Here is a 25,969-nt window from a genome sequence, read left to right as displayed (position 1 = left end):
AAAAAACACGGACGAGGGGGAAAATCTGCAAAAATTGGAATGAGAAGTGTGCGCAGGAGGAGCATTCCGAAAAAACACTTGATGTAGTAGAATGGGGATTTGGGGCCCGGAGAAGAGAGAACGCATGATTGTCTTAATGGCTTCGACATGTTTGCAAAACGACTGTCAAAAGCAGGCAATGCGGAATGGCAATGGCATTGGGCTGGTCGACCAAGATGGAAATGGAAAGGAGCTGATGGAGCTGAGGCTGAATCCGAACCAGAAGCTGAGGCTGAGGCTGGTAGCCGGCAAAGGCGTCATCACAACCACATCCTCCACCGCCAGGACATGGCATCAAATCACAGAATATGGCGTTCACAGTTCCGCTTCAGTCACTCAAAGTCTGCTCTACCCATCGATTCTGGGCTGTGTCTTTTCGATTTCTCGCTCGTCTTCGGTTTGCCCATCTGCAGCTGCTAAATCGGTTAGAGATGGGAGTCGAAACTACTTTAATCGATTTTTAAATTTAAAACAAGTTGAATCCGGCTAGAAAGACCAAATGTTAGTATGTACAGTGAGAAAATGAAGCTAAAAACTATTATTCTGCTTAAACTGAACTTATAAGTAATGAAGTGATACTTCAAGTTCACGATGCCATCGTTATTTGCAACACACTTTTGGTTGTCATCTGTCTTGGCTGCCTGTTCCTCAACTCATTTTTTCGGCATCTCTTGCATCACAAATCTATGTTCTGACAGCAAAGTCACTCAGTCATGCAGCCGCACACTTGGTGCGCCTCAAGCCAGGAACCATCCAAATACCGAATGTCTCCCGCATAAAGTTTTTTCCCCAAACAAAAAAACACGCATCAAACACCAGGCCAAGCGAAACCCAATCGCACACTTAGACATGTTCGGCCTGGCGGGCCTATCTGCACGTTGCAAATTGAATTTTTCACCTGAATGCGTTGCGTCGAGGTGGGCGGTGGAACTAGCGGGAAGGGGGAAGCAGAGGAGGTGGAGCATGTCTGCATGTGTAATTATCGTTATCGATATCGCTGATACGCCCAGTTGGCTGCCAGTGCTGCTGACAAACTCTGACAAGTTGCGTTAAACTGTTGGCGTGGGGCAGGCATTTAACCCTCGTTAAGCAAAATCGAAATTAACGCCGCCACATTCGTCCTCATCCTCGGCCATGTGAAAAAGGACACTTTTAATGCTCCCCTGCCTGCGTTGCCTGTTTTGAGCGCTGCCTATGAAGTTATTAAAAGTAAATTAGGGTTGCTAACCAGCAGAAACCGAAACCGAAACCAGTTTTCCTCCTTTCTCATGGGTGGGTGGATATATCTGTAGCCCACCCACGCTCCTTTCACCTCCCATTGCTTTATCCTTTTTCGGTGTTTAGGGTTGCGTGCCTTTGACGCATTTCAGTTTGCTTTTGTTTTGCTTCTGTTGTGTCTGCGACTGGTTTCGCCTCGGGTTCCCAGGGTCCTTGTTGTGTTTTCTGCTTAGCTTAATTGTCAACAGGGGAATTTTTAAAACTATGCCATAGTTTTTGGGGACCTATGCTGCTAACTTTCAATTATTTTCAGATTTGTTAAATGAAGACATACGGTGGCATGCAAGACATGTCCTGTAAAATTGATTTTTAATTGGCAGGGTACTTTAAGGGGGCTATGTGTCAATCATCGTCTGCTTGGAAATGCAATTGGGTTATGTGGCTCTATGAATAATTCAGAAGTTAAGGTTAACCGACCTGAAGTGGGTTAGCGAATTGGTTTAAATGGTGATTTGAAAGGACATGTCCATATTTGAGATGTTTTTGATCAATTCTCGATGTTTATGATTGGAAAAAGGTTTAATACAAGCGTAATTTTCAACTTTATTTTAAGATGAGGCTTACTATAAAGCGAGCATGCTCGAAATATCCCACGGTATCTCATCCGAATGATTTCCCAACCAATCAGTCACCAAATTGAGGAGTGTGCATAAGATTGTGTCCTGACAAAGCCGCAGAAAGGAGGCGGATAGGCGTGGCACAAGTACACACACACAGACACATACGCAGGTTAAAACACAGCGGCACACCTTTGAAGTGCAACAGAGAGCCGCGAGCCAAAGTTGAAAAGTGCGCTTGTTAACATTCCTTAATTGCTGTTGTTGTCACTGCCGCGAGGAAGTCTCCTGCTGAGGAGTGAAAGAGAGGGGCAGCAAGGTGCAAGAGAGAGGGGTTGGCTGGTGTGAAAGGGACAGGCACAAGTATCCCCGGCAAGGATGTCGACGGCGACAATGACGAGTGCAATTATACAAAAACTACTTAGGCGCGCATCCTGCCTGTCAGGAAAGGCAGGCAGTAAAGGAAAAATCGGGGGAGCGGGAAAGTTCGAGTGAAAGAGACGCCATCAGGCAGGGCGAAAGAGAGAGGCGATCGGAATAGCAGCTCCTGGCTCCCGTCGTTGCAACAAAATTGAAAGAAAATTCACTTTCGCGTTTGTAAATTTGTCAACATCCTTGAGAAAAGCAGCGGAGAATGAAGAAGAAAATAGCTCGGGGTGCTGGCGGTGACAAGTGAAGGATGCAGGCCACAATGCAATTTCAGTTAAGTCTCTTATAATAGGAAACTCAAGCACTTTGGCTCACAAACAGCAGGAGAAACGTTAACGGCAGCGGGAAACGGAACAGGAATGGGATAAAGCACTGACAGAATTTGTGTTACAATAGATTATATACTGTACTTCACGAAATAAGGGATATTTAATTTAATGATCTTAACTATAACTACGATGAACTCCAAGTCGACAATCAAGCTGTCTATAGGTAATCAACAATATGTAAGGCACTCAATATCTTTTTTATAGTCTCGAAAAACATACTTTTCTCGCAGTGCATTGTCAGTCATTGTGTTGCCTAACTACATTTGTCATTAAGTCAATAAGCGCATTGTGCCTAAATGCACATAAAATAAAGCCTACAATGGAGAGCCGAGCAAAGCCATTAAACGAGCCAGGACCTAAGAACCTAAAAGGAAGCTGGGGAGGTAAAAGGACCTATCTGAGAGGAAGGATCCATCTCATGTGCTGCCGACAAAGCCGATTTATGCCCAATTGGATTTGCTGCTAAGAGCCACAATTCATGTTTTTATGACCGGATGCCTATTACCCGAAAACCCAGAAACGGAGCGAAAGTTGTGCCCTCTTCATTTTAATAAATATAAAATGTCCTGACTGCCTGCCATACAAAAGGTAAGGCAACAAAAGAGCGGAATGGAATGGAATGCTTGGCTTAGGCCATTGATAAGCAGCTTGGACTTGGGTCAGCAGGCATGTCCTTTTCATTCCATTTCTTTTCTTTTCTTCGCTCATATCAACAATATCCCTGTCGTCGGCCTTTCATTCGATTTGCTTGTTAAAAAGCTCAAATTTTATGGCCTCCCCCGTACTCCTTGGCTGGGGCAACAAGTCCGTTTATCGATTCGCCGGGAAAGGACAATGAAATGGGCCCGGCTACAATCTGCTGTCCTGGCAATTTTCGGGCGTTCATCATCGGGCAGCTTTGACATTGATAAATTATGCAGACTACTCGGATATTTCCGGCGCAACAAATGGTGAAGTCGAACAGTGTGGCTGCGATTTTCCTCGGCGAAGTCAAAGGCAATGAGTTGGCAAAAATTATAAGTCATAAAAAGGCGGCAAAGGGGTTAACAAATGGCATTTCAAGTTTAAGTGCCCCAGAGATGAAGCCGCTTAAGGATTACGCTTGATAAGAGTTTTCGACTTAAAGTTTAATGGAGCTACAGATTTCCAGAGGGACATAAAACGTGGAGAATATTTAAGCAGTTGTGTCAGGAAAAGCTGCTCATATTTATGCAAAAATCTTAAAACGAGAAAATATTACTTAAATGTTACAATTGATATTTATTTCCCTTCCTTTAACACTCAACTAAAAGTGTAATGGCCCCATTATTCATAAACTTGTGCGGCGGCGAATGAAGTCCTTCAATTAAAAACTTCATTCTTGATTACTGCAGCTCCGTTTATTTAGCCAATCCAAATGCAACGAAGGGAAAACTTTTGTGCCCCCTTCAATTTGAGTTTGTCAGCTGCAGTCTCTGCCAGAAGCACTCCATTTTTTCCATTCCAGCCTTCCATTTGGTGCACTTGAAATTATAACCTACATTTAACATTTTCCGCACTCTGGCATACAAATAAAATGATAAAATAGCTCCTTGTACAAAAGCTGCTTACGCCAACGCCCTGCACTTTTCATTCCTGGATCGACAACTTTGACATAATTGACTGCCAGGACACCAAAGGACCCAGAATGCGACGGGGAAAAAAGCCACGAAATAAATAAATAAAATTGCAACAACCCATAAACACTGCAAGTTCTTGAGCAGCTGAATGCAGGAGTACAGGACATAAAAATCCACTAAAAACCCAGGAAAAGCGACTAAGAGACGCACAGGAGGGCAGAATGGAAAACCACAATACATAAAGCTGGACGGGAAGGCGACGGACCCTGTCAAGCTGGCCACCGCCGACTATTTTTATAACAATTTGATTATATTATGAACTTAAGCATTTTTCTTCCGCTTTTTGGGGTCGTCATCTTCATTAGCACATTAAAATGTCAATGACACTTGGTCCGCAGGTCCGGACTTCGGAGACCCTTTTTCCGCCTTTTCCCGGCCAAAGGGTAAGTATTTGAAAAATGCGCGAGAAATGCGGACAACCAGTTGTTTGGCGGGATAGATGGACGGCTGGGTGGGTTGATGGGATGGGATGGTTTGGTGGAGCCCAGACATTATCACTGACCGCATGGCATTCTTATTTTTCCACACTTTTTTCCGCAGCCCTCGCAGTGCTTTATGATTACTAGACGGCGTCGCAAACTGGCAGATTGGTGGAAATGTGGGAAATGGGGCTGGAAAATATCAAAGTTGTCGTAAAAAATGTGCTCGACACTTGTTTACGTCGTCATATTCGGGCACTCTACGTTCCAGGGGATACAGTCAGTCGGTTGTCATGACTTTCGAAAAGGGTTGAACATGCTGTTTGGCTAACTAAATACTGTCATTAAAATATATAATACTTCTACAGAGAACGTTACTCATACTATAAAAATTAGCATTAATATTATGAAATAAATCAATGCAGTTTGAATCCGTATCTATAATTTGACATTCTATTCTATTAACTATTTTTTTTATAATATATGCTTAAAAGCTTTAAATTTTCTTTAAATTAAGTTAAGCCAAGCTAAATGGGGCGAATTTCAAGCCCACTTTTATTATCCCCTCAAGCATAAGAACATTTATTTTTTGACGCTTCTAGAGCATATAGCTGTATATTTGCGCTATAGTTTCATAAGCCATGGAAGTGATAGTATTGTTTTCGTGGCTTTGGCATGATAACCAATCCCACAACACGCTTTCCAACGAAAACTTTTGCGATTCGCACCGAGAGCATGAAAGTTTCGCCTTGTTTCATTATGGAAAGTACCCCTGCTTTTGTTTCCGTGTTCTTGCCAGTGTTAATTTTTTCTCTCCTCCATTTTTAATGGGAAACTGGAGCACTTTAAAGTTTTGATGGCCTCCAAGCGCCTTGGCAGCTGCTTTAGAGCCACGTTTACTATGGCAATTCATTAGGCTCAATTGCCCCGCTCCGAGATGTTGTTATTTTCATTATTGTTTTTATGTTGTTGCAGTTTTCCGCTACTCGCTGTTCCTTTGTTATTGCCCCAGTTCGGATAATAATGGAGTGAATTATGTTTTCCCATGGCAAACACTCGAGGCTCAGCGGGATATCTGGATGGAGGTGGGTGGGGTATAGGATTAGCATTGGCCGACACAAAACATGGACATCTACATCGAGAAATCGCTTAATTAAGTTAATCAAAATATGGCGATTATGGGGCTCGCTTTGAATGGTGTCCTGCATGTCCTTTGTGGCCATTGTTTGCCTAGTGCGTTTGCACCAGCAAGCAAATAAACAAGTGTCCTGTGTGTTTTTGTGCGCATCTCCTCTATTTGTATTATGACAGCCGTTCAATTGATGCTGAAATTAATTAAAATTTTCCCTCGCATGCTCGTGTGCGGCTGTGTTTCTATGTTTGCCACAGGACTATCTGCCTGAATTGTCCTTTGGCCCAAGGCTAAGATAAATTACAATTTGCCAGGACGTTGTGAATACAACTGGAAACTGGTAATTGCTTCGCATGGAAATTGTGTGTGTAACAGTAGGAGTTGGCTAAAATAAATATTCGACTAGCTAATGGGTTTTATACTAAGTCAAATATTTTTGCACAGCTTTGTTGTTTCATTTATCTAATTCGCTTGTAGTTTCAACTAATGTTAGTTATTTCTGCATGTTGATATACTCAATAAAACTGTGAACCCTCTCTTATTGAATTTTCCATAGATATGTAGACATAGTCAATTGCCACTGTGCTTGATAAACTGCCAAGTAAATACTGTATCTCTACCCGACTGGCTGTCAATTTCTCAAATATTTCTATATTTAATGGACTCCAAATTAATTCCATATTACTTTATTACTTGCCGACCGGGTCCTGCTCCCTGAAGGAATAAATACCTTCGTCCTTTCAATTAACTCGAGTCTGCCCAAATAATACCTATTCTCATGGCATCGAACCCGAAGTCGGAAAAGAGCAAAATTCGAGCGGGTCCTTTGAGTTTTTGGGCGGAAAGTCTTAAAGGCAGCCGCTGGGTTTCGTTCGTTTGTTCTAGCATCTAAAATAATTTAACCCTTTTTTCCCCTTCTTTTAAAGTAATTTAATGCCTCAGTTACGAGGGAAGCCCACACATTCCGCAGAGAGACGGCAGGTTCTCCCGTCTGCCATTGATGCCGCAGGCTAAGGGGCAAGAATAGATGCGGTGCTGCATGGGGAATATTCCGTGGCACTTATCAAAGGCAGCAACAATTTAGGTTAAATACTCATTAATATTCCGGTCTGCCAAACTTTTTCCTACTTCGCCGTGCGGATGTTCCTGTGTTTTTGCCAAATAAATTTATGCCCTTTGCTTTCGGTAGCCGCCAGGCACGAGGGCCAAATACAAGACAACCGATCCGAGTCCTTTCTCGAATCCCAGCCAAATAAATAAGCACACGCACATGGAGAGCCGCGCAGCACACAGGCAAAAACATACAGAAGAAATTAATTTTGCGTAGCCTACTTTCTTGGGAGAGACCAGGAGCAAAACAAGCGACCCAGCAATTTCCCGGGAAAATGATAATTGCCTGGTAACGCAGTCTACATAATGCATAATTTATAAATTAAGCAAACTTGGCCAAAGTTGGGGAACGAAAATTATGGCACACGAATTGGGCCAAAGCTTTGCAAAGGCTGTAACAGATATGGGAAAATATTGTATTTATATTTATAAATGAAGCTCGAAAAATAACCATTACAATTAAAGGCTCTTAGTGAATTGTAATCCATATTTGGGTGCCCGAAAAAATCGGAAACTCAGACAGAATACAGAGGTACGATTAATTAACCCAAAAGAAGAATCTTTCGCCGAAAGTATTTAATTTTCTTTTATTGGATACACCGCACACACGCGGAAGGCAGCCAACCCACTAAAATGCCAATATATTTTTTGCTCGAAATTTATTGCATACTTTCGAGCGCAGTGAGGGAGCGAGCGAGAGGATCTGCGAGGACACGCGTGTTGTCGGGATTTATTTATTTACTCCTCCATATCCTTCATCCTGCATTGGCGGATTTTGTGCGCTGATAAAAATTTTGACATGCCAAACGAGGGGAGCAGCCGGGAAAAGAATTTCGGCGGGGGATAATGGGAAGACCGAAGAGGATGTAACAACAAAATGACAGGATATTATTCAATTGAATTCGTTTACATGCATGAACTACATAATAAAAATGCCCTTAACCAAAAAAGGAGATCCAAGCGTAAAAAACGCAAATTGAACAGCGGCAACATGGCCACACACACATATGTACACACATACACACATATATGGGTGTGCTACCTCCGAAAAATATGAATAATCTTTTGTATCATTTGTGGCCGGGCTGAAATACTTTTATTTTTTTGTGGGCCCACATTCATATGTACTTTTTGGGCCAAGTGTGGGAAGCCCCTTGTTAAATGCGCATATTTTATGCAACAAAAACGGGCCGCTTGAGCCATGCCCCTGAGAACTCACTCGTATTCAGGCCCACGACTCGAATTCATACTCATTTCGCTTAGTTAGCCAGCCCGAGGCGAATCCCCGGCTTGTTTCTCGTTTCTTGGCAGAACATTCACTAATTTGTTGGGCTGAAAGCAGCGGAAATTGTTTTGCGTCTGGCACAAAAGTTTTGCTCATACGAATTCCCATTTGATGGCAACAACTTAATGGTGAGATAAGCAAGAGTTATGAATTATAGTTGGCAAAAGTTTTCGGGAGGAAGTAATCAATGCATTACGTATAAGCATGTTTGGGCGGATGGAACGATTCGGGAAATGCCTTAAGATATCTGCGCTAGTTTAGGCCAATAAATGCAAATCAGGAAATATGCTAATCTGGCAACTAAAGTTTGGTAGCGATTAGGCAGGATGAGCAAGAGTATTTAGATTTTATAGGAAACAGTGTTGCCACAATAACTCTACTACTTGGAATATTATGTGTGAAATGTTAATAACCGAATTTATATTTCAGTCCATTCTTAGCTCATCTTGATTCAAAGTTTGAAGTCCAATTAAATTGCTTTGGTGGCTTCTTCAGCTATCACCACCGACTTTATCCATCCACTAATGCCGAGTATTTATGTATCTTTCTGGGACAAGTCTGACTCCAGAATGCGGATTCCCAGACAAGCCTACGTATCAATAAACCAGCATTCAGGTGAATCCAAGCCTGACATCCAACATTCTGGCAAGCGTTTGGACGAGCCATTCAACACCTGTCGGCAATCATCATAAATATGCCCGGCTCCCAAAACATCTCGGCCAAGTGAGTCGGATGAGTTAAATGCAACTCATTACGGGATCGCAGAGCCATACAAATGTCGTGCATTCACGAGCTGGCACTTCTGTCTCTGTTGAGCAATTTTCTATGGAATATTTGCAATTGCAAGCCGGCTGAATTGCACTTGAATTGCACCCGTCTCCGCCTTTCATCCACATCCACATCCATATCCACCCAGAACCCAGAGCTTGTGGCAGCTGCACAAACAGAGAATGCCAGGCAAACGCAGGAGAGGATGGATGGATGGATGGCTGGACGGAAGGAAGGAAGGAAGTCCATGACCAGGATGGGTTTTTGCACCAGTTGTGTATTTTTATTCGAGCTTACCTTGTGCATGGGTCCACTTGAGCAGGAAAACGATGAATACGAAACGTAAATCCATTTTACAATTTTTTACAGTATTTCGCCTTAAGATAAACTGGCTGAAAAACCAGAGCACGAGCACTTTTTTGCCCAGCCCAACTCCTGGCACACACACACAAATGCACACCGACACACACACGGGGGAGCGACTCCCGCAGGGATATAAAGATATATATGTATATATATCTATTCGAGTTGCTTGATTTTTACTCGACTTCCATTCGCACACTATTCGCTACACTTCCCCTGCAGTTTAGCAGTTAGCAGTTTACAATGTATTTTGCGGACGCAGTGCTTCCGCTTCCTTTTGGCCAGGCCAAATTTGGCCAAAGTCTGGCCGTCGCATGTCCGTAGTGTCAATTAGCTGATTTCCGAGCAATTTCGCACTTCGTTTGTTTATGCTTGCTGCCAATCCAGTCGCCCACGAAGCTGGCCCAAACCCAAACAACTGGGCACCCAAAAAGCTCGACACGCGCTCACTTTCAGCTCGGTAACCGTTGGCGGCAGTAACCAAAACTCAACTGAACGGCGTCCCACGGCCAACTCGGTATGGGGTTCCTTGGGACCCGGAGACCGGGAACAGTCCACAGCAATGTTCGCTGGGTGGTGAGTTCCGGCCTTCGGAGAAGCTCGGCCAGTTCGGAACTCGTGGAACTGGGGAAGTCGGAAGTACAACTTTTCGGAGTAAATTCCTGCAGGCAAAACAGCTGTTTCAACCTTTCCCCTCGGGAAAACGAGAAGTAATAGAATTCTGGATGATAAGGAAGTACTATCATATAAGAGGCTTTCTATAAAGTTTGTAATGTTGTCTTTCCGTAAAGTACAATCATACACTAGTACACATTCTAACAAAATGGCACCCCTTCTAATGGTAGCTTGGTGTTTATATTCAATAAGGTTTTAAAAATATCCAAAAACAATTAAGAAATATAGAGATTCCTTCTCAACATTGTAGTTTCTGGTCCCAGCCTGGTTTGTTTATTATCACTGTTGCGAGTATAAACATTTGTTGCTAAATCCTGCCGGCAAAAGTGGTGAGTTTGCGCACTGGCCGAATAAACAACATTTTCGGAGTTACAACCGGAATTCCTTCGCTCTCTGAATGCTTACAATACTGTGAGAGAATACTAAAATATATTCACTGAATGAGAGGCAGAAAAGCAGCGAGTAAGTTTGAATATTTCGAAATAGCCGTTAAATACCGATGCACTTAAGATATGTTCCCTTTTTAAATATAACTCCAGTTGCATAGTAATGAGAATCTACAAAGAACTTATTACAGATATGGATGGATATCTATTGCTTTGCTTATATTAAAATAATTTATTATTAAAAGTATTGCTTTAATTTGATAGCTTTCATATCCTTCTACATATTCATTAATCTCCTGACTTTATTCACATGACTTCTGGTTCTTTGTTGTACCCCGGGGCATTAGCCACTTAAACTTGCTGCTAACCCGCATTTGAGGGCAATCTGCTAAATCGAACCAAACATCAGTGGCATAGTTAATTAGGATCTCGGGGGCCGACATCGTCTTTCACCTGCTGATTCCTGTCGCTCGCAGGCACCGCAATCAAAATTAGCTCAGTGGCTTGCGGTGGTGATGCACTTGGGTCCCCCCGCCCTAGGAGTCCACACCACATCATTCCTATCGCCCCCATTCTAGATCGCATAAACAACAATTAAAACGCTACAAATTGCACACACAAACATCCTTCAAAAGATGTGGCCCATGCTCCGCTACCCGGCTTTTCAGTCCGGTGAGCATCCTCTTTTTGCTGTTCCCCGCTGTTTTTCTCTTTCTTCAATTATTTCCGATTATTACCAGGAGGAACTCGGGCGAGGGATGGGTGTCTGAGGTCGAGGTGGATGCTTCAAAATCCATGTTAATTGCTATTTTGCTCCCATTGGCTTTAAAAATCCTTGCAAGAAAACTAACAACCTGGGGGTCAGATTTTCCTGATTTGCCATTCGTTCTACGGCCAGGACAATAACAACTCCGAGGGAATATCCTTGCTGCTCCCCTAGTTCACTTTCCTCTGCTTTTACTCGTGGGAAAAGGGAGAACCGGAGAACAGGCAGAATGGAAAGATGCGGGGAGTGGGAAATTACACTGGCGACCCAGTAAAGTAAGTTCCGAAGATAAACTGCAATCGAAGGACGTTGACTGAATGATAAATTACACTTGACAATGGACACCCCCACACATCCACTCACACTCTTGCAGCAGATGTGACGTGTGTGTGGCAGGACTCCACTGTCCAGGACTCCACTTTTCCTCCAGCTGGCCTTCTTATGCTCGTTTGTCATAAGTTTACTTTTAATATAAAAGTTTCCTCGCTTTGGATATGTTGAAAAGTGATCATCGTGATAATTACACGGCCATAATGATGGGTCTACTGCACAGTGGGTCAAAATAAACTATAAAGGACATAAGATATACAAATATAAATAGGAAACTATGTGTCGCTTTACCAAATCAAGTATAAATTAAATATAAATGTACTATACTTTCATGGTATCTAACTTATTGCAGCACTTCTTCGCGCATTTGTTTAATTTTAAATGCATTTATTAGATGACAGATGAGCCATCTGTCAACCCATATTTCATAAAAAGTAGAGAGCACTTTTCGCATTCCTTGGCACCGTGGTTTTGGGCGTCAAGCTGGGTCCGTCCGTCAGGGGGCGCCACTGCCACCGTGCCCGAAGATTTATGTGCTCATGTGGTCAGAGATACGAAGGACCCCCGCCAGGACGTCTCCAGCGCCAGCTCCCCGTTTTCAGTTTCTTGAGTGCCAAGGAGCTCGAGTGTGTTTGTCAGCTGGGTGGGAGTGGAGGTGGAGGGTGGTCTGGTCCAGCCGAGGGGGCGGGGTAATTATGACGGTAGTGGGTGGCAGCTGTTGTGATGCTGCTGCTCGAGGAGCGGTAGCCCAGTTCCACTCATTAAGGATATCCGTGCAGGAAAACAATGCCAAAGCCAGCACTCACCCGCACACAAAAGCCGTTACAGTGTAGCCGCAAAAGGGGGACGGCATCCAGTTTTCCCGTCGCGTCCCCTGCGTTTTCCCCGCTTTTCCCAACGACTTTCCACTTCGCCCCTCACGTAATGCATTTAGTGGCTGCGGTTTTTGAGCTCTCGCAGCTCGCATTGTTTGCTCTTTGGCCTCGCCTCTCGCCACCCAGACAAAACAATACAAATTTATTTTGCCGCCACGCCCACAACACCCCGAAAAAGGGGCGGGGAGAGGGGGGAAAGCGGAAGAGATTCTTTTCAGCCAAGGCGAAGCGACGGCCCAGAACTTGAGCAGTGCACGGAAGTTCCGGTTGAGCCGGGGTCCTTCCCCTTTCGCACTCCCTCCCCGGGAGAAAAGTTTTCAGCCAGGAATTATATCTGAAAGTTGAGCGGTGACAGGGCGGCCGAGGGATGCTGAATCGGTGGATCGGTGCCCCCCAGAGGAGTGTATAGCACACCCAAAAGTGTTAATTCATTTGCCTTGGCATAATTTTATTCATTCGGGTTTTGCTGTTGAATTAAAAGTTTGGCCAGCAACTGGCATAACAAATTATAAGAAAATTGTACGAGGTAAGTGCTGGATTCCAGTGGGATTTATTAGTGTTGGCCCAAAAAACATCTGGTAAGGAATAAATATAAATATATCTAACTAGAAAATTAACTATATTTAAGATTATTATTCATATTCTCTGACACTATTTGACAACGCCCAAATCAAATCAGAAGTAAATCGGAATGTCCAATAGCTCAGACAAATGATCAATGGGCAAATCACTTACTGGGATTCTGGGAGAAGGGGAAATGCAAAGTATTTTTCCACTCTCTGGTTGCCAGGATGTGGAGGAGAGCTTTTCCAACTCTGAGTGTGATTGATTGCGAGGGAAACGTAATTGAAATGCCGCCAAGTTCGGCGGAGGGATGCTTTGGAACGGAGGGAGCTGAATAGACAGTGACAAAAAGGGAAAGTTTTCACTTCGCATCGCCTCTCTTTTTCCCCAGAGCCAAAAGGCAAGTTTTCCATGCCATTCGCTATGCGACTAGACGGCGAGCAGACAGTGGCTGTCATTGTGAATCCACAAGATGCATATCCTGGCGTAAAATCATAAATAAAAGGTGGAGAATCGGAGCGCATGCAAATGCGAAATCAATCCGGGACCTGGCATTAAAGATGCAACAACCTGGTCACAATGAAAGCGAAATCTTAGACAAATCATAAAAAAAGGGGGAGCGCCAAGAAAATTGCCAGACATAAAATACGTCTGGATGGGAACATCTGGGGGTTGATGCCGCTGCCACTTAACTGCAACAAATCGCCAAATAAGTGGAAAATATTGCAGGCCACAAATTGCTACGTCTTATCTGAAACTCCGCACACTTTCCCGGCAATAAGTGGCTCAAAGACAGAGAAACCAATTCCGATGACCTCTTTAAATATTAATACGCGTGCCGTGATTGCACTGGGAATTGTGATTGACTTTTTAGACCCGGCCAACCCCCGTGCATGGCGCATCCTTGACATTTGAGCTACCCCTGCCCACTGCTGCCTTCTCCAGCAGCTAAATGCACAACCCCCGAATCCAAGGATTCCCCGCTCAAGACAGGACGACTCCACTCGAGCGGTGCTAAAATCCCAGGAGATGCCATTGCCACCAGCCTAAGAACAAACTTTGCACTTGACAATGTCTGGATAACGGAGGGCAAATACAGTTCGCCAGAAAGGTGGCCAAGTTGTTCTTGCTTTCCAATTGATGGGCTTTCGAGGGCAGGAGCATCCCCGGTTCATCCAATTAAAAACTTGGCTCATTGCACATGCAATACCACGCCATCTCATTTGTTTTCGCTCGGTTTTGTCAATTAGCGCACTGAATTGGCCCACAAAAAAACACGAGTTCGATCAATTAAATGCAAATTTATTGAAATCAATGCCAAAAAACCAATAAATACTCCTTTGCAGTGCACTTGCAGCTGAATTTAAATGAGCGGCAAGAGTGCATGAAAGCTGTTGGTGCGTCAAGTTAATGAACACATAATTAGTCCAAGTAAACATCAAAATTTATAGAAATATCCACGTATAAATCTTCCAGTAATCCTCCACCGCCCACACTCAATAGCTCGAAGTTCTCTGCGAAATGTTTAGTTTTATGATCCGCCCACGAGCACAGACATTCGCCTAAGAGGAGGATCTTTGGGATTTATTAAGCCTCTTTGCCTGTTTTATATCTGCCGGAATGTTTTTGCATATTCCATTAGGCCGAGGGTTGTTCCGCAGTAACAACAAACATCAACTGTCCCCGCCTCCCGGAGAATCCAGAAGAGGTCCTTGAGCCTCCTCTGTGGGCGAAATGCCCATGGACACAGACCGTAGCGTAGCCAGTTTTATGCCCACTTAATAGTTTTGTTTTTGTGTTTAGAAGCATTGGAAGGGGCCAGCGGAGCAGGCAAATGACTAACCAGAAATGTGAAGATGCCTTCGGTCAGGATATCCCCGTACGTTTACGGTCCCTGCCAAGTGTCTGGTAATTTATGGGACCGAGCGTCAAATGGCAGACGCGGCAGCTACTTGACAAACCCCAACTCACAGGACTCGTCCTGGCGAACTGTGAGTGTGTGGTGTGCTGTCTGCAGTGGTATGTGTTTAGGTTTAAATTATATTAAACTGCCAGCGTGGCATGTGCCCCATTTCAAATGGGGAGTCCCAATCGAGAGATGGGAACGGGACAGTCCAGGAATTGTTTTCATAATGTTACCTCAGGCACTGTGGAAAATTGGAGTGGGTGTGAATGTACTTGCTAAAATCCTTTTTGGCTTTCAAAACCCACTGATTTCTATGCAATTGTTCTAGGTGTATTATTTTTATAAGAGCCAAACAGCAGAACAGACATTTATCATTGCTCCCGCCGACTCTCGGACTCGGACACTTTGCCTAATCCCGACCAGCATTTCCATTTAGTGCACTGCAAATGTCAAAAGTTGATGCCAAAAGTTTTCAACACTTTGGCCCCAAGCCGAAGCAAAACGTGAAAGATCCACCCAGCGGGGGTCGTCTAATTTAAATTGGTTTGTTTTTGTCTGCTGGCATTGCGCTTTTTCCCGCTCCATCTGCCAGGACATCTCCCTTTGACTGGTCCTCGACAATTACGACTGTCGCCCCCCAGCTCACCTTTTTTTCCACTGGCAAAACTTTTCATCGCTCTGGGGACTTTTGGGGGCCTGGAGCAGCGAGGGGAGGGGGCGGTAAACGGCAGCGTTTACTACCGCTCCGTATATGCTGTCGCACATTTCATTTTTGCTACGGCGAGCGAAATTAAAATGCTTGTTTTCACTTTATGCAAATTCCTTCTTAAAAACGACCAGAAAAAGGACGAAATCAAATGGAAGGCAAGGACAGCGTGCAAGTCAATCGACGGGGGATATCCTGTAAAATTGTATAGCTTAAATGGAGACTTAGCCTGGAACGTAAGGTACGAATAAAATAAGTATAATTAAAGCAATAATTAAATTAATTATTGTTTAATACATGAATTCTCTACATAGATCTCTTTATATATAATTATAATTATATTTTCCAACAAGATGTAATATCTTTTTATTGCTAGCTTTAACCTTTAACCCCACGCATGTGTAGGGTATGAAAAAAACCCCGCAAAGACTTGCTGAGTGCCCGAATACGCGTTAAAAAAAGCAAGAAAAAATGTATGAAAAGGTGGAGCAAATAAAAATGGCGCGTATTTACGTTTGGGAATATGTAAATAAGCGTCCGTTGTATTTGTTTTCTTTAGCTTGACGTGGCATCCGGACAAAGGGGGTTTCTGGCGGGGAAGGTGTCCGGATCGGTTTGGTGGGTTGGCTGAGCTTGGCTGAAGGGAAGTTTTGGGTACTCGTGGGGCTTACAAGCTATTAAAATGTCGCTGCAAGTACTTAACTGCTTGATGTTGTCAATTTAAATTAAAACCACTGCCGCAAAGTTACGGCTCCGGATGGGGGACCAGACCTATAGGCAGCCCCATGCCATAAAGAGTTTGGGGCGCAAATGGATGTTGCACGGGGGCATGCGTGGCTTAACAATAAGGGCGTGTGGAAGGGGCATCAAAAGTTTTCTTTATGGCTGCACTCTCGCCGGGACTGGAATCCAAGAATCCTCGAATCCACTGTCTATATGCTAATGGTGGCCGGATGGGCAAACTGGGAAATTAAAAAGTTCCGTCTGAGGATCTGAAAACGTCTCGTCATTAAGGAAAGTGGCTTATTACGTACATTCGTCTAAAAATGAGTTGGCTGGCAATTTCCAGCACTTGAAGTAATTGTTTCCAAAAAGTTTTAGCACTCCTGCATTGTGTAATTGAAAGGTTCTCTGCGGGTGACAATACATTCTAACGAAATTGCAGGTAATAAATTGGGTACTTTGTAGGGTCCATCATCATGTGCCAGTTTATATTCATCAATAAATTAAATTATCTCAAGATCCTAAATATTAAAATGAATAATGTTGTATTGGTTCTTTGGTGAACCTAACCTTTACTACTCTAGATTATCTTTGATGCAACAGCATTCGCTTTGAAGGAAACACGTCCTTTTCCAATTAACTAATCCAACAAATGGCTGGCTTAGTTAGCCGATAAAAATCGCAGGATACTCCCGAATAAAAATATATGTTTACGACCAGCAGCCAAGTTGGGAACACATAAAAATATGCCAGGCCGATCTCGAAGAGCTCCTGCTACCTTATATTGGCGAAAAGCAGCCTGTCAACAACCGTGTCTCTCCCCGTCCCGCTCCCGCCCGCCTGCTATCTCTTTCGGTGGCGTAATAAGCGATTCGGCTCGAGGCATTTTAGTGCACACACCACACTCACACACACGTAATCGCATAAAAGCAGAGCCAGGACGTGCTCTGATTTTGTAAATAATTGCAATGACGATGCCCCCTTGCCAGGACCTCGTACGAATTCCGCAAAAACAACCTCCGGGCGCCAAGTCGAGCCCACGAGCGAGCACATGATAATATTAATAATAGTGGTAATAATCATACGCACTGTGTGGCACCCCACCCCCCTCACACACACACACGCATATAAGCGGAACAAAAGAAAATCCCGCCGTCGTCTGACGCCTGCCTCTGTTTAATATGATTAATGCCCATCCGAACAGACTTGGCAAAATATTTACACGTCCTCGCGGAGCTACAAGGATTCCTTGGTAAAGTTGGCTCCCCTTTCAGCATTGGGCTTAGCGGGTCTTAGTCCTGACAGGATCCGCATTAAGTGGTCCTGAAATGCATTTTCAGCGGGATTTCAGGCAAAGCTGCATTATGAAAGTGGTCTTGGAGGAAAGGCTCATCAAGGAAGGTAAAAAGCATTGGAAACCAATTTTCAGCAATATAATTTCCAGTCAGGTATACACTTAATTTCCCTTTTTTTGTTAGCCACCGCAATCGCCCACAAAGTTTACTTTGAATTCAATGAACCAGGCGAAATTCGCCTGACAATTAAACAGCTTGAGATGCCAGAAAAAAAGGCAGGAAAGTAGAGAGGAAAATATTCCATTCATTCCACGGCTGGCAAGGCAGAAGTTTATGCATCAAAGTTAGTTGTGTGGCGCCCCAAACTTTGTGCAACGATTTCTGTAAGCGATGCGATTCGCAGGAATCGAGAGGAGAAAAGAAAACGAGATGCAAAGGAGTAGGAACCAATTGCAAAGTTTTTGGCCAGAAAGATGAGGAGAACTTTCGGAAGGTAAATCTGTCTCCGTCCTAACCATTGTGAATTTATGCCTTTTGGCTGCCAGCGAGTCGGCTGCATCAAAGGTACCAAAAAGTGCAAAAACAGCAAAGGGAGGAAAATGCAATAGCGCAGAAATTAAAGAATAATATTTTCTCAGGGCACCCACGAAAATGCAAGCGACCGTTAACTGAAAAAACGAAAAGATAAACAAGATTTTCCAGGGGTGGAAAATGGAAAATAGAACCAGGCTCTTTAAAAACGCATAAATTGTCATTGGTTCACCGGGGGTGGAATCCCAGAACCACCACCCACATCTTTAAGTGTTATTCCTCGGCAACTAACCCCTATGAAAATAGCTCTGGATGGGGTCGTAATACGATATGTTTACTTAAGGAGGAAGCACTGTTGACCCGAAACAGGTAAAAGGCTCTTGTCAATCAAAACGCCAACTGACAGTTGACAGGGTTTTGTTTTTAAAGCGTGCATAAATAAGCCATAAATGGGCAGATCACAGCATTAACGCGGAAAGAACGGCCAAAGGAACAAGTGTTCGAGGGCATTAAATAAAGGAATATTTAAATAAACTTGGCTGGGGCATAAATCTGCATGCAAACCAAATGACAACATGCGTGGCACAAACAACAATTGCATCATCAAGTCGTGACGTTTGACAAATGAGCCTTAACCTCCCCATTTGCAAAGTAAAATATTGCAGGCTCACACAGACACACACACATGCAGGCAGCACTCACACACACACTCAGACAAATTCAAGGTACCCAAATGGGTGTAACAAAAGCAAAAATGCCAACGGAGCTGACGGGCATTAATAGTATTGTGAAACTTTGAGATGAAAAAGTAGCAAGGAAACTGGTTTTAAAAAGCACTTTGATATTATTAAAAAAAAGTGTTGAAAAATTCCCAAATTCATTGGTTTAAATATTAAAGTGTATACAATTTTTAGTGGATGTGATTACTTATCTAAAATAAATATATATATTTTTGTGCGATATTTTTAATCAGTTATACCCGTTACTCAGTCATCTCTAGTCAGAATTTCCATTTGAAGTGCAACTCTTTTGGGCGGAATGAGATGAGGAGAAGACGTATACGCCCCGTGCTCCCACAAATAAGAGTCACTGTGGAGTCAGCACTAAAGTCAGACAGCCTCCGCCATTCCGTAGTCCTCGAATGCCGTCGCTTTTTATGGCAAATTGTCAGCGCTGTCGTAATTTTTAAGTTAAAAAATTGTTAAAAATTTTCGTAGCATTCATTACCATGCCGCCTGCCAGTCACTCAGCTGCGAGGGTATGCGTTGGGGGGTTTGGACTTGGGTTTGGGTTTGGTTGGAGTTCAGTTCAGCGGGAGTTGCCCCCTCTTGTGATGTCTGCGTGTTGCACAATAATTTATTGCCGCACAATTGCAGCTGCCACACATTCCAATGCACTTGGCGCCCGAGCAGCCACACGGAGTACGGGTTGCGGGTTGGCATGGCACCGGATTCGGATTCCCATCTGGAGAGGAGGAGGACCAGGACCCACTCCTTGTCAGAAGGCACCCGCGGCGCTTGTAAAAGCAACTCACATTTGGCGTTGATTTCCAGCGGAGGATGCCGGCTTGTCGTGCTGTCATGGCATCCAGCATCAGCATCCACCCGAAACCACCCGGCAAACACACATACCCACTCCTGCGACATAGACGTAATGTAATTTTAAATTTATATTCCCGACTAGATTAAGGCACTGCTGCCGACGTGCAGGGATGCAGGATGCAGGATACGTACTTTCTAATGAACTCTTTCGCCAAGATACCCGCAGGCAGATGGTGTGAAAAATGCTGGAACTGCCTTTAAATGGTGCTGAATATGTGAGAGGTATTTATTATGTTTTATACACATTTCAAAGGTAGTTTTGCTCAGGTGAACATGTAAATATAAAAGGTTTCAGTACAATGCAGCCCATGTAAAATGGCATAAAATATTCGCATGGCGTAGCTTGATACGGCGCATTTATTTATTAGTTGAATATATCAAGTTGATAAATATTACATGGCTTCGAACTATAATAATCAAATGCAAATGTAATTGGATATTTTGCAAACAGAGCAACTAGAAACTCACTTGGCAGCCATTAGGGATGTCTTCGATGGGGTAGAATAGAATGTTGATGGATCGCCGGATGGAATGGATGGGGGCCATCGAAGAGATTGCGGTCTGACAGTGGCTTTTGCGGTCTGGTTGCGCCTCTGCGTCCATTAGAGAACCTTGCGAAAAGTGTCAATTACAACAGATGTCAGAAACAATCAGCGGCGTAAATAAGTCATAAGGCTACCCCTTCCACACGCACACACACACAGGCACATGTGACATCGAAGCCAGGATGGCCAGGAATCCACCACACCTCTCCTGGCCAGAAAACTTATGGCCAGGTAATCAATAAGCCCGACCCGACCAATTGCGTGCGGCTAATTAATAGTTGGATGGGCGAACCAGCAAAAGGTGTCGGGTACAAAACAAAGACATCGCGGGTCAAAACTGTTAACAGCCGGAATGGGTGAGAATTGCGGGCTCCTCGGCTTGGTCATTGTGCGTGTTCGAGGCCAATCAATACCCCAAATTATGGTAATCAATTTTAATTAGAGAGACGCCAAGAACGAGGCCCACCGCAGCCCTTCGAGCAACTCACTCAATTCTGTCCAAACGCATCTGAATGCGAGTGAATCGAGTGAATCAAGTGAACAGGACGCTTCTGAATTTGACTGGACTGCAATTGACGTAGTCGAAGCGCAGCTCATAATCCGAGCATTATGTTTAGACGAGCACTGCGAGAAAATGTTGAGGGTACTAGAGTAATAGTATTCTTTGAAAATAAGCAGGAAATCATAAAGAAGTTAATATTCAAAATTAAATACGGCATACCTTCCACCGCCTTTACATTAATTTCATTTTTTACGAGCAGTAGCAGTCTAATCCTATTACACTTATAAAAAATCACATGCTCTTGCAGTGCACATATCCGATGGGGAGAAAAGCTGGATGGGGGGATTGAGCTGGGATTTTTGCTTATGTCAAAATTCGAACAATGGCCAAGTGGCTGGCCAAAAATTGAGGCTGACAGCACTCATGGTCGGCTCGACCCTCATTCCCATTCCCATCCACATCCTGCAGCTCATTCAAATCGAAACTGATGGACAGTCAGCCGAATAGAGTGGGAGGAGCTGGGCCTGTGGAGGATGGCACTCGGAAATTGAAGCTCGGTCTGCCAGAAGCATCGGCTTCAAAATTCCATTATTTGGATTAGACCAATTGTTGCTCTGAATTCGGCCATAGCGCCTATTGAAAGCCGAAATTATAGTTTTACCCCCAAACATTCAGTCCACGGCAGCGCACATCAATTAGGATTAACTGCATTAAATGGATAGGATGTTAAGCCCCACGAAATATAATACCGAATAAATTCAAATTACCTTTGTTTAAATATCAAGGATTACTAGTAGTTTTAGTATTTGAGTCGAAATAGCCACTGAAAGGATTAGGCCAAATTGAAATTCCTTGCTCACCTAAAAATGTTGGCTCAAAGCCGAAATCTGCCAGAGCTGCCAATCCACTGGGGTCAAAGTTGGCAAACGCAAAGTAATTTGGAAAGTACACAACATTGGGCAACTGGAGCAGCTGCTACTGCTGCTGCCAACTGCTATTAACAGTAAATGACTGGCCTAATTTATGCACCTTGGTCCGAGCCACAAAGCACACACATGGTGGGGGGAATTACAATTGTATTGCAGTCAACATTTCCATTTTTGGTGGAGGAGGAGGAGCAGCAGGATGTGCCAGGACACGCCGCAATGGCGTAACTTGATGGAATAGCTAAGCCGAAAACCAGCCGCACAGACAGGACTAGAACTCAACCGAATCTATGTGTGTGTGTGTGTGGTGGGGAATCCCCTGCCCACATCCATCTCTGCGACTTTTCTGGGGGAAATTGCTTTACACAATCGAAACGCACGAAATGACAATATAAATCGAGGGGCGGATCTAATTTCGGCAAAAGACTCGAAATAGGCCGGGCACGACCACAAAAACCAGAATGATGATCCTTGAAGGGGTGGCATGTGGACGAGGAAAAGTGGGGGAGCTGGATGCTGGGGTGTGCATTTTCAGCTGGTGCTGCGTCTGAATTGGCCAAAATTAACGCAAAGAGTGGAAAACTTTTTGTATACGGAAATTGCGTAACTACGCATTAATGAAGAAAAATTGCCCCACAACCATCGAAGCTGGTTGGGAAACTAGCGCCCCGCCCCGCACTTTCCCAGGGCGGGGAAAACTTTCCGAAATTGGACGACACTTTAGCCATAAAAGGCCTCTGATTTATGCCAATTGAAGCTCGTCCAGGTAAACTGGCTCGTAATGAAGAGAAGTCCTGAAATGAATCCGCTGCAGAGGGTGATTATGGCAGTTAAACGGGTGGGGAGAGCCCGCACTCGGCTTTGATCTTCATCGTCGTATAATCATTTGTTATTCGCAGACCTGTGTTCTCCGGACTCCGCAGCCGTAATGCCTTTATGGTCGCCATTAAATCCCTGACCAGACAAATGGAGACATCTTCCATTTACGACTGCTTCGCCAACTATAATCATCGTTCATCATCTGTTGCCTAATTAATTGTAAAGTTTTTCTCGCTCCGCTGGAAATGCTCTGCGCCCAGATGTCGTAATTGCCGGGACATCGGGTCGGATGATTAATATATCAAAGTTTCGCAATTGCAACTGCCCAAGAATAGGTTTAAACTCTTTCTTTCCTAGTCATTGAAATTTAATTCTAAAAAATTCTTGAAGAATTATCATCTCCCTTCCTCAGTGGCTTCAAAAGACAGTCAGCCCCAACTGCTCTTTCATCAGAGTGGATAATGATTCAAATTCATGAAATTAGTTTTAATAATATTAATAATATCGTCACTTGGCAGCAAAACCCCACGGTGGAGTGGGCAATGGAGCTGGCCGGGAACAAGGCTGGAGCTCCGACGCCATAAGCCGGCTTTGGTTTCGGCTTTCGACTTTGGCTCTGGCTTGGCTTTGGCATTTTTGGTCATAGTTCAACGCTTGCCGGGAATTTGCACAAAGGCGTCACGGCAACTCGGATCTCCTGCCCCCATTCCCAGCCAGCCCATTCCCCATCCTCGTCGGCTGGGGCTTATGCCCATTGTTTGCACTGTTGCCAGTGCCAACCATCATCAACATTATGCAGAAGGCTCTCGGGCTAAGATCTGGGCACAAGTTATAAAACTGCCTGGTGGCCACAACTTCCATCCAACCCCCAGCTCCTCCCTCCTCCGCACCCGTCCATCCATTCATCTAACAAATTTCTCTCTCTTTGTTTAAATTTTGCGCGCCGGAAATTTGCTTATCGCCGCTTTTCAGTTGTGGCTTTGGATGCCATGGGTGTCGTTTCAGGGGTCGGTGTTTTTGGAGGGGCCAACCAAAGTCAATAGGAAGATTAGTGCGGCAGGCAGTGAGCCGGCACAGAGCTCTGCTAATTGAGCGACCAGTCATGGCTACAGCTTAAATCAATAGAACCAGCCGGATTTATCCAATCTGCACTCGAAATGAAAGGGAAACCTTACGAGCGCTTATGCGGCAGATAAATAAATGATTAACCTTGCACTCTGGACAAGTTGTCTGACTAGTGCGTCATGCATATAGATTATGGATTACAATATTCTCGTTTATTATTCCAATGTGATAGAGGTAACACTATACCTATAGAATTCCAAGACCGAGACCACCACCACCCGGTTTTATGCCCCGATTACCACCTCCTCCATTGCCACCCAATCCCAGTTTGCTGCCCACTCCTCCCAGGCTGCCTCCCACTCCTCCCAGGGTTCCTCCCAATCCGCCTCCTAGGTTTCCAAGTTGGCCCAGCAAATTACCCAATCCCGCACAGCTGGTGGAACTCAGAGGTGATAGTGAAGCGCCCAGAACGGACAATTCGCAGAAGCGGAAATCATTGGAGGTCTCCAGTTTTGTGTCTATCTTGATAAAAGGCGTGGCTTTTCCCGTGACACTCTGGAAAATGGAACTCTTTCCGCCTTCTTCCTTGTCCTTATTGGCAAACTTGACCAACAGATCGATGAGGTTGTTGCGCACTTTGAGATCCTCGGCGCTGGTCAAACGAGTCTCCTCCATGGGATTCCCGAATATGTCATTTGCATCGAACATGTAGCCGATCTCATCACCATGACCCACCGTTTCCGGCTTATCGTTGGCTGTTTCCGAGACGATAGGCAGACCCTTCAGGAAGTTTATTCCCTTCGACTTGGTGCCATTGTACTCGAAGCTGTACATGAAGGCTGGAGCTAGCTTGGACCAAACCTGGGTGGTCAGAACAGCCGGAAGGTTGAACAGCACGTCGGTCGTGGACTCCACCACCTTGGACAGCACTTGATCCACATTCAGCGCCTGCGGCACCTTCCAAACGTCCTGGAGAGTGGGAGTGAGGACACTCGTGAGGCCCGGCAGTTCCGGCTTGGCGATCTGACCGGTTAGCTTGTCGATTTTCAGAAAACTCGTCAATTTGTTTAGGGAATCACTTAGAGATCCCAGGAACTGCTCCGCCGATCCAAAGACCTTTTCTATCGTTTCCACAGTGACGGAATTCGCTGTCTCGTGCTTGGTGACGCCAGTGAGCAGGGGAATCCCCGAGAAGTTACTGCTCTTCAGCTGCTGCTCCGGTTCTCCAACTATCAAGCTGGGGAGTGCCCTACCATCGTCCTCGCTTTCGATGTGAGGCTGGAAGCCCACGTTTCCAGTTAGTCCTTTGACCAGGGCACGTCCTGCCAAACGCTCCGTTTGAACTTTATCATCGTTCTTGATTATGTCCTCAGCACTTTTCTATAAGTAACAGACAAATAATTTCTATCTTAGATCCATATAAACATTTATACTATATAAACTTACGCTCCTTAAGCAATTGACGATTTCCAGCTCGTTTCCTGTGGGGCAGCCATTGATTTTGGCCACTTCCTGGACGCTCTGAACAGGTTCCTTGTCCATGGCATACTGAGAGAGAGCGGTTCCCGACATGGCCACCACTCCGTGAACATCGCCAGCACTCCGCGATGTCGGCGACATCGATAGATACATAGCACTGGCTGCTCCGGATCCGTGGCCTATGGCCTGGACCTGCTTGGGATTGCCTCCGAAGTAGGAGATGTAATCGGTGACCCAACGAAGAGCTGCGGCCAAGTCGAACATGGCCAGGTTGCCATCGAACTGCTTGGTGCCATCCCCCATTATTCCCAGTGATCCCAGGCGATACTGAGGAGCCACCACGATTGCGCCCCTTTGGGCCATGGGCGTGGCATCGTACTGAGCCGCCGATCCATATCGATAGCCACCCGGGTGGATCCAAACGAACACTGGCAGCCCCGTGCTCTCATCCGGCATTTGCGGTGTGTATATGTTCAGCAGCAGGCAATCCTCATCGCCGATAATCCTCTGGGGAAACTGCGGATGCGGCTGTATACAAGGTGGGCCATGCTTGGTGGCATTGAAGTCACCAGCCAGCCTTTTGTACACCGGTCTGGAGTATCTCAGGGGACCAACAGGTGGCTCCGCGTAGTGCATTCCCAGGAACGAGTAGATGCCCGTGCTGGGATTCCGGAATCCCTCCACTCGCGCATCGCGATCGAAGAGTCTCGCGAAGATCACGGGATCATCGACGGGCGGCGCCTTCGACTGCTTGCCACCCACTATCCGCTTCACCCGAACGTGTGCATCACCGCCAGACTCGCAGCTGGCCAAGATCACTACAGAAACTAGCAGTAGCAGCAAAGTGTTCCGCTTCAGCTGAGATTGCATTTCGCCTCGCTCGATTGTCAACTGGGAACTGAGCTCTG

General features: G+C 44.9%; 2 protein-coding genes across 3 annotated transcripts in view; both read right to left on the bottom strand.

The window, feature by feature from the left end:
- LOC6617366 (roundabout homolog 2) overlaps positions 1 to 9,825 on the bottom strand; it is a 37,985-nt gene extending 28,160 nt beyond the window's left edge. The window contains exon 1 of one of the 2 annotated variants that reach the window (XM_032726785.1): positions 9,302 to 9,825. In XM_032726785.1, the coding sequence (XP_032582676.1) occupies positions 9,302 to 9,356 (55 nt within the window). In that variant the 5' untranslated portion in view covers positions 9,357 to 9,825. The remainder of the gene's footprint in view (positions 1 to 9,301) is intronic. The other variant, XM_032726792.1, reaches the window with a different exon arrangement.
- Positions 9,826 to 23,772: 13,947 nt separating this feature from the next.
- Positions 23,773 to 25,969, bottom strand: LOC6617365 (carboxylesterase 1E). The gene is made up of 2 exons (XM_002041654.2): positions 25,029 to 25,969; positions 23,773 to 24,962 (listed from the first exon to the last, which is right to left on the bottom strand). Exons 1-2 carry the CDS (start codon positions 25,929 to 25,931, stop codon positions 23,829 to 23,831), a joined length of 2,037 nt encoding a protein of 678 aa, XP_002041690.1. The 5' UTR covers positions 25,932 to 25,969; the 3' UTR covers positions 23,773 to 23,828.

The sequence above is a fragment of the Drosophila sechellia genome, chromosome 2L (assembly GCF_004382195.2).
Source record: "Drosophila sechellia strain sech25 chromosome 2L, ASM438219v1, whole genome shotgun sequence".
Lineage (NCBI taxonomy): Eukaryota > Metazoa > Arthropoda > Insecta > Diptera > Drosophilidae > Drosophila > Drosophila sechellia.
Note: the sequence above shows the minus strand (reverse complement) of the source record. Positions and strands in the feature narration are given on the sequence as shown.

Coding starts and splice junctions, on each gene's coding strand:
- LOC6617365 (XM_002041654.2), bottom strand. CDS start 25,931: ATGCAATCTCAGCTGAAGCGGAACACTTTGCTGCTACTGCTAGTTTCT. Junction 24,963..25,028: donor TCGTCAATTGCTTAAGGAGC/GTAAGTTTATAT, acceptor TGTTACTTATAG/AAAAGTGCTGAGGACATAAT.